We start from the raw sequence: 10699 nt of genomic DNA on the forward strand, positions 1-10699 counted from the left end.
TCGGATTTTTTGCACACACCCGGATGGATATCCTTGTGCCATACGCATGACGTACATCTATTACCCATCCAGGTGTGTGAACTTAGGTAAAACCATTATGTCGCCTTCCTCGCCGACGGGATCCCTTTGGACACCATCTACTTCTACTTTCTTCCATGATAAATATCAGACAGTAAGAGCAACACACCATTAGTCGTCGAGATCATGCCCAAATAGAAGAACAAGAAAACAAGCAACATTCGTAACGGGGAGAAACACCAAATAAAAATAAAACAACTCAACATAATCATACATTGAATTACGTTATTGCACATGTCACATCATACATGACATGCGATCATGATTAGTGTTGCTCGTGGCAATTGACATAATGTTTTTAGTTAGTTGGTGATTAGCCGGTGGAACAGAAACTTGTAGTAGGGGTACATGCCACAACTAGTACATGCCACGGGGTACTACTCAAGCTCGGGCTCTAAGTCACCCTGAGTCAGAATAGGTGCAAGTCGGCGACGCTGACGAAAAGATTATTCCTCAGCAATTGGGCGGGAACATATGACGTGGTATCATGCCGTGAAGAGATGAGTAGGTGTTGAGGTAGACAATGCAATCACTTCTCGCATAAACACGAACACATTTAGAGGCTTTCTTGTGTGACCTATTATAATGTCTTGCTGTGTGGGAGTGAGCTAGCGGGAGAGACAAACTGGCTGCGGGGCTAACTCACGCTCATGTGGGGATGGAGGCAATTTGGAAAGTACGATATCGTGAGAGGGGTCGTGCAAACACCGTTGCTACACGAGATAACTCCACAACCATACGAGTGATAAAAGGATGTGCTTGACGGTCATATACCGAAAAGATGACCAAATCGCTCTCGTGCTTTGGTGGTGTGAAAAACAACTATCCTAGTGGTAGGAGAGATAATGACCGCACGAGGGTTTCCCATCCCTCCCGCCACGGAGCAGCAGGCGGAGGGGGAAGACCCATGAGGCTGGTCCCCAATAGTGGTTAGAGGAGAAACATGTGAGAGTGAGAGGGCCATGAATTATACACAAGCCAAGATCGATCTCATGTTACCCGCTTGTTGTTTTGCGACAATGCACAAATGTACAACTACTATATATAATGTTTATTGTTTTTACAGCATATAATGTCTAAATTTATCTTGGATCAAATTTACCTTTTTTGGGCTTACCTCTTCTTTTACCCCTATTCTTTTGAGACAATTTTTTTAGATGGAGTCAGGCCGGGCTCAGGTTTGAAAATCGGACCCGAAAAGCAATTCGGGCCAGGCTCGGACTTGCAAAAAAACGATGATTTACATGAAGGTCCGGCCTGGCCCGAAATTCACCTTTTATGTTCATTCTGACCGGGCTCGGGCTTGATTTTAACATTTTTCTGATTGGGCCGGGTCGGGCTCGCGGCGCGGGATATGTCCAGGTTTAGGGTGGAGCAGCACGTGCGGATTCGATTGACCCGTACCGACTTTGCCCCGTTGTGCACTCGCTGACATATAGGCCCCACTCCTTCTGAACGGGCTCCCATCACCACCCTCCTCCGTTCCACCCAGACAGCCCGATCGCACCTCAGCTCACCTCACGACGTAACCTAAGCTAGGTTTTCCTCCTCCTCCTCCACCTCCACCTCCACCGGCACCACCTCAGACGCGCGGCGGCGCGCAGCCATGGCGATGGTGGCACAGGCGGGCTTCGGCCTCACCCGCGTCGTGATGCTCGTCGGCGCGGGCGTGGCCGGGTCCGTCGTCCTACGCAACGGCCGCCTCTCCGAGATCCTCACAGAGATACAGGTGCGTCGTCTGGCCACGACCTGGCAGCTGCTCTCCTCTCTCGAAAACTCCGATCCCGATTCTTCAAGTGGCAGGAAGGCGGTTCGCTTTGGATAATTTGGTTTTGATGATCCGTGTCGCGTGGCCTTGCAGGAGTTTCTGGAGAAGGGGGAGAATGGGAAGGGAGGAGGTGGCGGTGCGGACCACGGAATCAACGACGCGCTCAACGAGGTACGCTTGTTGATCTACCTACTCCTAGTCTTAGCCATGTAGCTAAGAATTTGTTCTGATGATATGTACTCTTGCCGTTAGTTTGAGACACATGCTGTCATGCATCTCCACCGGAGCCTGTACCTCAAAATTGGAAGTACTCCCTCCGTTCCAGAATATAATACCTTTTAGGAATTCCACTAGGAGACTACATACGAAGCAAAATGAGTGAATCTATACTCTAAAATATGTCTATGTACATCCGTATGTAGTTTATAGTACAATCTCTAAAAGGTCTTATATTTAGGAACGGAGGGAGTACATGATACGATTAAGTGTATTTTTATATGATCCTGTGCCCCGGTTGCTGGTATTAATGATGGTATAGTTTGAGTGGCCTAATGTTAGTAGTTATTTATCCGGTTATCCCTGCCCTTGTGATGAATCATGAACACTTGACATCTCGGATGTGATGCCTGTGATAAGGCCTTAGCTATGGCTTCCGCAAATATGTGGTAGCTTTGTTTTAGCTAAGTAATATTTTGATCCAGCATGAAAACGTGTTTTGATGACTTGTTGCCACTAGGCCAATAGACCAGCCCCATTTCAGAATAGAAACATGTGATGAGTTGCACCAATTATTGGGTTTGGTTTCCTGATATGTCGATGTCAGCTGGTATGTATTCTATGGATTCTGTAGTCTTAATGGTCCTTATGGCAATAACATGTGATACTATTAAATATACAGAGCTTTCTTATGCCGTAACCATTATGAAATAGCTTCACTAAAATTCACAGCATCTGTAGTGACAAATCTGGTATCTCGAAAGCCCGAGGTACACAATTTGCTTTACTAGATTATTTCCTATTATTCTTGTGAGTTCCTCTTTAGTAACGTGCTCTTTGCATTCTTTTCTCATATTTTCTTGTTCTTCACACTGCGGATGTCTTGTCCTGATAGTTCATTATTGTGAGAAGCTGTATGAACTTTGGATTATTGACTTCCTTGTTGGTTTTAAAGATTTTTTTCTGTGCAATGCTTCCTAGATGGACGAACTTGTGCTACATGGTGTATTAAACCTGAGATGCATTAAAAATATATTTGCTTGATTTTTTCTACATTAGCATATTCTGTTGTCCTAAAGTAAATTTTACTCTACCTAAAAAAGGTAAGTGTTACTTAGACCAACATTTTAAATGGTTGATTTAGATCATGTTAGTCATGATGAAGTCAATCTAGACTTACTACAACTATTTTCTTTTCATTGTTAAGCATGCATTTTTCTCATCTTCCTAAGCATATAAGACAATCTTGTCATCCTGAACTTACACTCTGGTCCTTTTAGGTGCGCCAACTTGCTATGCAGGTACGCAATCTAGGTTCTCCACGTTCGATAACTGTTCTTAGTGGAGGTTCTGGACAAACAGGTTTGTCTAGCTTGCGACAACTTCTTTTTCTTCTCTAAGAATTGCCAACATGATAAATTGTCAAATTTGTATGTTTCAGACCAGTTATAACTGCCTACAAATATTGGCCATACATTAGCATGTACTCCCTCCGTTCCTAAATATAAGGTGTATTAGTTTTTCAAGAAGTCAAACATTGTCTATGTTTGACCAACTTTGTAGCAAAATATATTAAGATTTAGAATACTCTGTATATCAAATATAAAAATATATTTCATAGTGAATCCAGTGAAAATGATTTAGTGTTCTAGACACTAATATTTTTGTCTATAAACTTGGTCAAAGTTAGAGAAGTTTGACTTTTTGAAAAAACAATACACCTTATTTTAGGAACGGAAGGAGTAATAAATATTGTACTCATTATTAGTTGCTTCTGTTCGTTTTGTTCATCATAATCTGGTCTTTCCTGCTTCTGGACATTACTGTTATGCTGAACTTTTGCTTTATAGTTTTCAGTTTCTTTGTGCTAGATAAGATGGATTTCTCTTGGTGGTTGTTTGGTTAAATTAGTTTTAACAGAACACATTTAGTTGATTTTTTTTGGAAAACCGTTTTGACTACTAATTAGGTTAGATATAAGTATGCACGAAATCTTGTTTGGATGAGGAAACGGAAAACATGTTTCACCCGGACGGACGAGATAAGCTAATACCATCGTTTTTCTAAAAACTCGGTTTCCCAGTTTTACGGAAACCAATATTTACTTTTCCTCAGATTTGTTACACTAACTAAAGTTTCAATTAGTTACAACTGTGAACATATTTTTGCAAAACCGATCTAGTAATATCTCCTTATCCAAACAACCTCTTAGGTATGGCTGTTGACCCATGTTACTTTTGTGTAGATTATTCCAGCAAAATTTCCTAGCTGTCATGTCACCTGTGTGGTTAAACAAACTCACTGCCATGTTACATATATGGTGACAGTGTTCTTAATCTTTTTGCAGGACTATCAGGACTAATAGTACCTGCAGCAACTGTTGGAGCACTGGGTTATGGTTATATGTGGTGGAAAGTATGTTTCTTTCCATCATGGCTTTTATGTTCGTGTAACGCTCACAATATCTTTAGTTGCCAAAAGTATAGGATCTATCTTCTTTCCCATTATTGCACTACCATTATCTTTTCTTCTTGAAACTATCATAATATCTTCTTGAAGACCAATTCATTTTGAAGTGTTAATTCTTCTTCAGGGCATCTCCTTTGGGGACTTAATGTATGTCACCAAGCAAAACATGGCAAACGTTGTTTCAAGCATGACTAAACATCTGGAGCAAGTTCAGAGCTCTCTTGCTGTAAGTATAAGTGGTGCCCATAATTCCTCACTGCAAAACATCTGTTTCCATAATAAGATTAAAAGAAACATCTGTTTCCATTCTTGCCGACACTATGCAGTTAAATGTAGGTGTTAGATGATTCTAATATGTAGCTAGGTCTGTAGTTTCTATTGTTTACAAAACTAGTACTGCGGTGCAGAAAGTCAGTCCACTGTTTAACATGTTAGGTCATTGTTGTGTTGATAGTGTTGTCTTGTTACCCACAGAAAGGGCAGTTGTTCACATCCTCTATTAGTTTAACCAACTATTGTTGGGTACAGAAAGAGCAGTTGTTTTATTGGTCCTTTGTCCTATTTTCTTAACCATTTGGACCAGCAATCATAATTTTGCTTGATGCTTAAACTGATATTGGTTTGAGTCTGTTGAAGATGAACCAAGACTTTTCTTCCAAATTGTTGGCTCTGTACTGTGCCATTTGGTTTGATTGGCATATAGGAGATATTTCTGCAGTTTCATATTATATTATCTAATGTTTGAATTAATTTCATAATTATGCAGGCTGCTAAAAAGCATTTGACACAACGCATTGAGAAGTTGGATGACAAATTGGATCAGCAGAAGGCACTTTCTGGGCAAATAAAAGATGATGTACTTTCTCCTTAACGCCTTCATATGTATGATGTATCTGTATCTGTGTTCATTGGAATGCATATGCGTTAAGTAGAAAGTTTAAAGTAGCATGTGATAAGGCTAGGTGCAATCACTTACTGTCTATATAATCCGTTAAGAGGTACTCCCTCTGTCCGGAAATACTTGCTGGAAAAATGAATAAAAATGGATGTATTTTGTACTAAAATACGTCTAGATACATCCATGTCTCCGACTAAGTATTTCTGGACGGAGGGAGTATTTTTTTTCTATTAACTTTGTTAAGTGCGCATGGGGTGCATATGGTTTTCAAATATATACTTTTCTGTTCAGGTTACTGGCGCACGACTGAAGCTTGAGAATATTGGTTCAGAGATTAAGAACATCAAAGAATTGGTCTGGGGACTGGTGAGTGTAACTCTGTTTAACACCAGTTAGCTGGTTTGTAATTTTTAAGTTTATATTAATCCACTATTTCTCATACAGGATGAGAAGATGGATTCAATGGAAGCCAAACAGGTGGGTGTTCACTTAGAAATGGTTCTGTTGTTATTTTGGTCCTTTTTACTCCCTCCTTTCCGGTTTATAGGGCTCAAATCTGAAATCTCATCAACCAAGGTGAATTGTGAGTGGATGACACTAGTTTTAACTAGCCAATGAAATATTTCTCACATATTCAATTTCCAAGGCAATAAATGTAGCATCCTCCTTCTCATTGGACTTGCATGGTGAATGTAGAAAACGATGCATGCATAGCCACTCATCTCCTTTCTCTAAGCTCTATGAATTAAATATGGCATGGGACTCAAAGCACTTTATCTCTATTAGACTCAAAATGAGCCTAATATAATGAAAATCTGAAAATTTTGAGATGGGCCCTATAAACCGGAAAGGAGGGAGTAGTTTGCATTGTTTACTCCAATGAACTCTAGGAATGACGTGTTTAAAGACTGAAAGATTGCTGTTCCTATTTTACACCTAAACGCAATTGTCTGAGAAATGATGTCTCCTGAGTTCCACATAACCCAAAATCACTGTGCGTAAGTGCACTCATGCAAATCTTAGTCCGCATCAGCTAGGTAGCCTGGGTTGAAGCATGCTGCCCCCCCCCCCCCCCCTCTAAATATTATTACTTCCGCCCCAAATTAGTTGTCTTAGATTTGTCTAGATGCTTATTATCTAACACTAAAATGTATGTATCTAGACAAATCTTGACAACTAATTCGGGATGGAGGGAGTATTATCGTAATTTAGTAATGAAAATAGTATCACCAAAATGTGAAGTTCTTTTCCATCCTTTGAAGGTTGGATCTACCTTTATTCCTTTCATATGATGAGCTCCTTGTACTTAATTTTCTTCTAATGGTTACAATGTTATTCTGCCAACAGAATTTTTCATGCGCTGGTGTGATGTACCTCTGCCAATTCATAGAGCAAAGTGGTGGGAAGCTCCCTGAACGCCTGGTATGATCGTGAAGCATATATTGTAGAATTATTGCTTCTGATATGGACCTTCTATATTATGTGTAGTTTATCTTCATTTTTGGACCTTTATGTATGTAGGCCATGTTGCAATTATATGCTGCTTTTTGTTCATTAATCATGAGTTACATTATTTGTTTGTTTAAAGTTTATATCTGGGTGGTAATACTTGCATTGTATTACCATGCAGTTCAAGACTCTAAAAAATCTGTTGCAGTTAAACATAACATATCTGTTAGTGTTTACTGATATGTTGTTCTTTGTAAGCTTCTTCAACTGTTTGTCCATTTCATTAATATTGTCCATTTGATTTTGTGCAGGAAGGCATCAAACCATCAGCGAAGCGATTTTCAACAATTGGCATACAGGTTATTCATAATATTTTGGACTTGACAGTAGCCTGTTTACTTTTTTTTTGCAATGCTGTTCCTTGATATAAACAAGTGCTGCGCTTTGGAGTGGTCATGAAAATTGAAATTTAAGTGTTTCCAGTGCTGTCCCTTAATAAAACACGATTTTGCAATGCCTGTCCGTCAACAAAGTTAGTAACAAAGATCATGCATTTTATACAAAGCAGCGCAACGACGACAAATCACACTACAGTGAATAATTGCCTCCATTTCATTTCAGGGGTTGCAACTAGCCATAGAAACAGGGGATTATCGTGAATTCAGCAATGCTGATTCCACTGACAAGATAAGCAGGTTTGAGGACTGAACCTTATGGTGTGCATATATGGTCTCTTTAACTTCTGGACCTGTACTGAAATAATTATACCATACAAGCAAGTCAACAACCCGATGCCCTGTTTTGTAGGTCGAACTCGTTGAAGTCTGCCAACTAATTTTCTTTGGGGTTGGCGAGACGAATATCCAGATTTGTTGCTCAGTGGAACATTGTAAAGGGAGATCCTTGCTGGTTAAAATGTAAAGTGTCCCAGCCTTTTTGTTATTTGCTTGCAGGAAGTGCTGTTTTTTAAACTTGAAAACGTGTGCCAAGTGCTCCCCCCGTCCTGTAATATAAGAGAGCTTCTGACACTAACGCTCTTATTTTATGGGACTTTTATGGGACGGAGGGAGTAGTATCTACTAGGGAATCTAGACCAGAGAGTATTCTGGCATCACTTGTGCCTTGCATTTTTAGGCAATACCTAGCTATAAATAAATGTAACACTTGAGATTCGTTGAACCATTTCATTTATGGGTCTGTAAATCTTGCTGTTTGTGCATTCTGTTTTGATGGATTTGCTTCATACAATGAAAATGCTGTCGTGTCCCACTTTGTGGCTGATTTACTGAGCCTATGATTGGTTTGGCATTCCGGTGGATAATTTATTTAGTTTGCTCTACCTGTTTTTGTCTATTTTAGTGTTTGTTTGACCTGCTTTCACGTGCTTTTATGGTTAGTTTTATTGTTGGCTTGAGACTAAAGATTTAATGTGCACGCATGCATACAGCGTACGCAAGAAAGTTACTTCCCTCTGATGCCATGGGAAATACCCTTTGGCTCTGCATGGTCATCTGCAGCTCAATCCAAACCGCATGAGAGTAAGTACGACGTATGTGGACTATATAAAAGATGCATATCAGATTTTCTTTTAAAACGGAGTCAAAAGCTTTGCCTTATCTCATTAATAAAGCAATGTCTGGTTAATAAGAAAATGTGAAACCAGGAAAAAACCGCCACAAACCATTGAGCGGCGCTGAAAGGACGTAGATTTTCTTTTAGGCTTGCTGAAAAAAACTAACTTTTAATTTATCAAGCACAAAACCTAAAACTACCAAGCTTAACTATATACATCAACAACTTATGCTAAGCAAGATAAACAACTAAGTGATAGAAAGGTACTTCCTCTGTTCCTAAATATAAGTCTTTAAGAACTTTCACTAGATGGACTACATACGAATGTATATAGACACACTTTAGATTATAGATTCACTCATTTTGCTCTGTATCTAGCCCTCTAGTGAAATCTCTAAAAAGACCTACATTTAGGAACGGAGGGAGTATATGACAAGAAACAATATGACTTATCACAAAGTAAAGTGCATAAGTAAAGGGTTTGGATAAGAGATAACCGAGACATGTGAAGACAATGATGTATCCCAAGTTCACACCCTTGCGGATGCTAATCTCCGTTGGAGCGGTGTGGAGACACAATGCTCCCCAAGATGTCACTAAGGCCATCGTAATCTCCTCACGCCCTCGCACAATGCAAGATGCCATGATTTAACTAAGGGACCCTTGAGGGCGGTCACCGAACCCGTACAAACAAGGTTGGGGCAATCTCTACAACGTAAATGAAGGCTTCCAACAACACCACGAAGTTTCACCACAATGGCATATGGCTTCGAGGTGACCACAAATGCTTGGGGCAATCTCCAGAACTTAATTAGAGACCCCAACGCTTGTCCGGAGATTTACACCATAATGATTGAGCTCCCACGCACCACCAAGCTTCTAGGGGTACCAAACACCCAAAGGTAATAAGCTTCTCAACTTCTCACTTCCACGTATCACCATGGAGAACTCAAACCGATGCATCAAATGCAATGGCAAGGGCACACGGAGTGCCCAAGTCCTTCTCTCCCAAATCTCACCAAAGCAACTAATGCCAGGGAGGAAAATGAGAGGAAGAACGAAGAACTCCAAGATCTAGACCCAAGGGGTTCCCCTCACTTAGAGGAGAAAGTGATTGGTGGAAATATGGATCTAGATCTCCTCTCTCTTTCCCCTCAAGAACTAGCAAGAATCATTGGAGGGATTGAGAGTTAGCAAGCTCGAAGAAGGTCAACAATGGGGAAAAACACGAGCTAAAGAGATAAGGTTCAATGGGGAAGAAGACCCCCTTTTATAGGTTGGGAAAAGTCCAACCATTATGCTTCACAGCCCGCACAGAGCGGTACTACCGCTCATGGGAGTGGTACTACCGCTCGGTAGGTGTGACACACTCGATTTAGTCGTACGCTAATCATACATGCAAATTAATACGATCAAACTCAAGGACTCACGAGAAGATATCACAACACAACTCTAGACACAAATAAACAATACAAGCTTCATATTACAAGCCACGGGCCTCGAGGGCTAAAATCCAGAAGCTCGATAAACACACGAGTCACGGAAGCAACAATATCTGAGTACATATATTAAACAAGAGGTGCCTTAGAGAAGGCTAGCACAAAAGAAGCATGATCGAACGAGGTGAGGCTTCCTGCCTGGGAGCCTCCAAACTACTCCTCGTCTTCACCGACCTCCACGTAGTAGTAGGCACCCTCGGGGTAGCAGTCATCGTCGGCGGGATACTCCATCTCCTGGGCTCCATCATCTGGTCCCAGGAACGGATCAAGGGAACAAATGGGGAGCAAAGCAATGATGAGTACTCATCCAAAGTACTCGCAAGACTTATGTCAGAACTATGCTAAGTATGCATCAGTATCAAAGAAAGGGGTTTAAATGTGGACTGACTGCAACAATGCAAGAATAGAGAGAAGGCCTAGTCCTATCGAAGACTAGCAGCTTCAAGGGTCTTGCAGCAAAACACGAGAGTAGAACACGGTAACACAAATAATAGTCATATTGTTGCAGCAATATTAATATGAGGTCACGCCCAGAGATCCTCCCTCGACTCCGTGCGAGGAAGCAATCCTGGAGTTGTATAAGATCAGGGCACAACTCCAAGTCGTCCTGTAACCGTGGACACGACTATTCGAATAGATAAGTTCTTCCCTGCAGGGGTGCACAACATATTCCCCGTCACGCTCGATAACACTCTGGCCGGACACACTTTTCTGGGTCATGCCCGACCTCGGAATATCGACACGTCGCAG

The 10699-nt window shown here is 41.0% G+C and overlaps 1 protein-coding gene across 2 annotated transcripts; it reads left to right on the forward strand.

Moving 5' to 3' along the window:
- Positions 1–1508: 1508 nt before the first annotated feature.
- Positions 1509–8132, forward strand: LOC123427139. 2 transcript variants are annotated; one of them, XM_045111115.1, is made up of 12 exons: positions 1509–1807; positions 1940–2017; positions 3343–3424; positions 4410–4477; positions 4656–4757; positions 5298–5387; positions 5721–5795; positions 5874–5906; positions 6777–6851; positions 7190–7237; positions 7500–7573; positions 7686–8132. In XM_045111115.1, exons 1-12 carry the CDS (start codon positions 1685–1687, stop codon positions 7711–7713), a joined length of 876 nt encoding a protein of 291 aa, XP_044967050.1. In that variant the 5' UTR covers positions 1509–1684; the 3' UTR covers positions 7714–8132. The 2 variants fall into 2 exon arrangements, with proteins under 2 accessions (XP_044967050.1, XP_044967056.1); XM_045111121.1 differs by having other exon boundaries at positions 1549–1807; positions 7500–7594.
- The last annotated feature ends 2567 nt before the right edge of the window (positions 8133–10699 follow it).

This window comes from Hordeum vulgare, chromosome 1H, assembly GCF_904849725.1.
Source record: "Hordeum vulgare subsp. vulgare chromosome 1H, MorexV3_pseudomolecules_assembly, whole genome shotgun sequence".
Lineage (NCBI taxonomy): Eukaryota > Viridiplantae > Streptophyta > Magnoliopsida > Poales > Poaceae > Hordeum > Hordeum vulgare.

What these genes read in the sequence shown, in the direction of transcription:
- LOC123427139 (XM_045111115.1), top strand. Translation starts at nt 1,685, where the DNA reads ATGGCGATGGTGGCACAGGCGGGCTTCGGCCTCACCCGCGTCGTGATG. An exon ending in ATGGTTATATGTGGTGGAAA is followed by an intron (nt 4,478 to 4,655) that starts GTATGTTTCTTT and finishes ATTCTTCTTCAG; the next exon opens with GGCATCTCCTTTGGGGACTT. An exon ending in CTGGGCAAATAAAAGATGAT is followed by an intron (nt 5,388 to 5,720) that starts GTACTTTCTCCT and finishes TTTTCTGTTCAG; the next exon opens with GTTACTGGCGCACGACTGAA.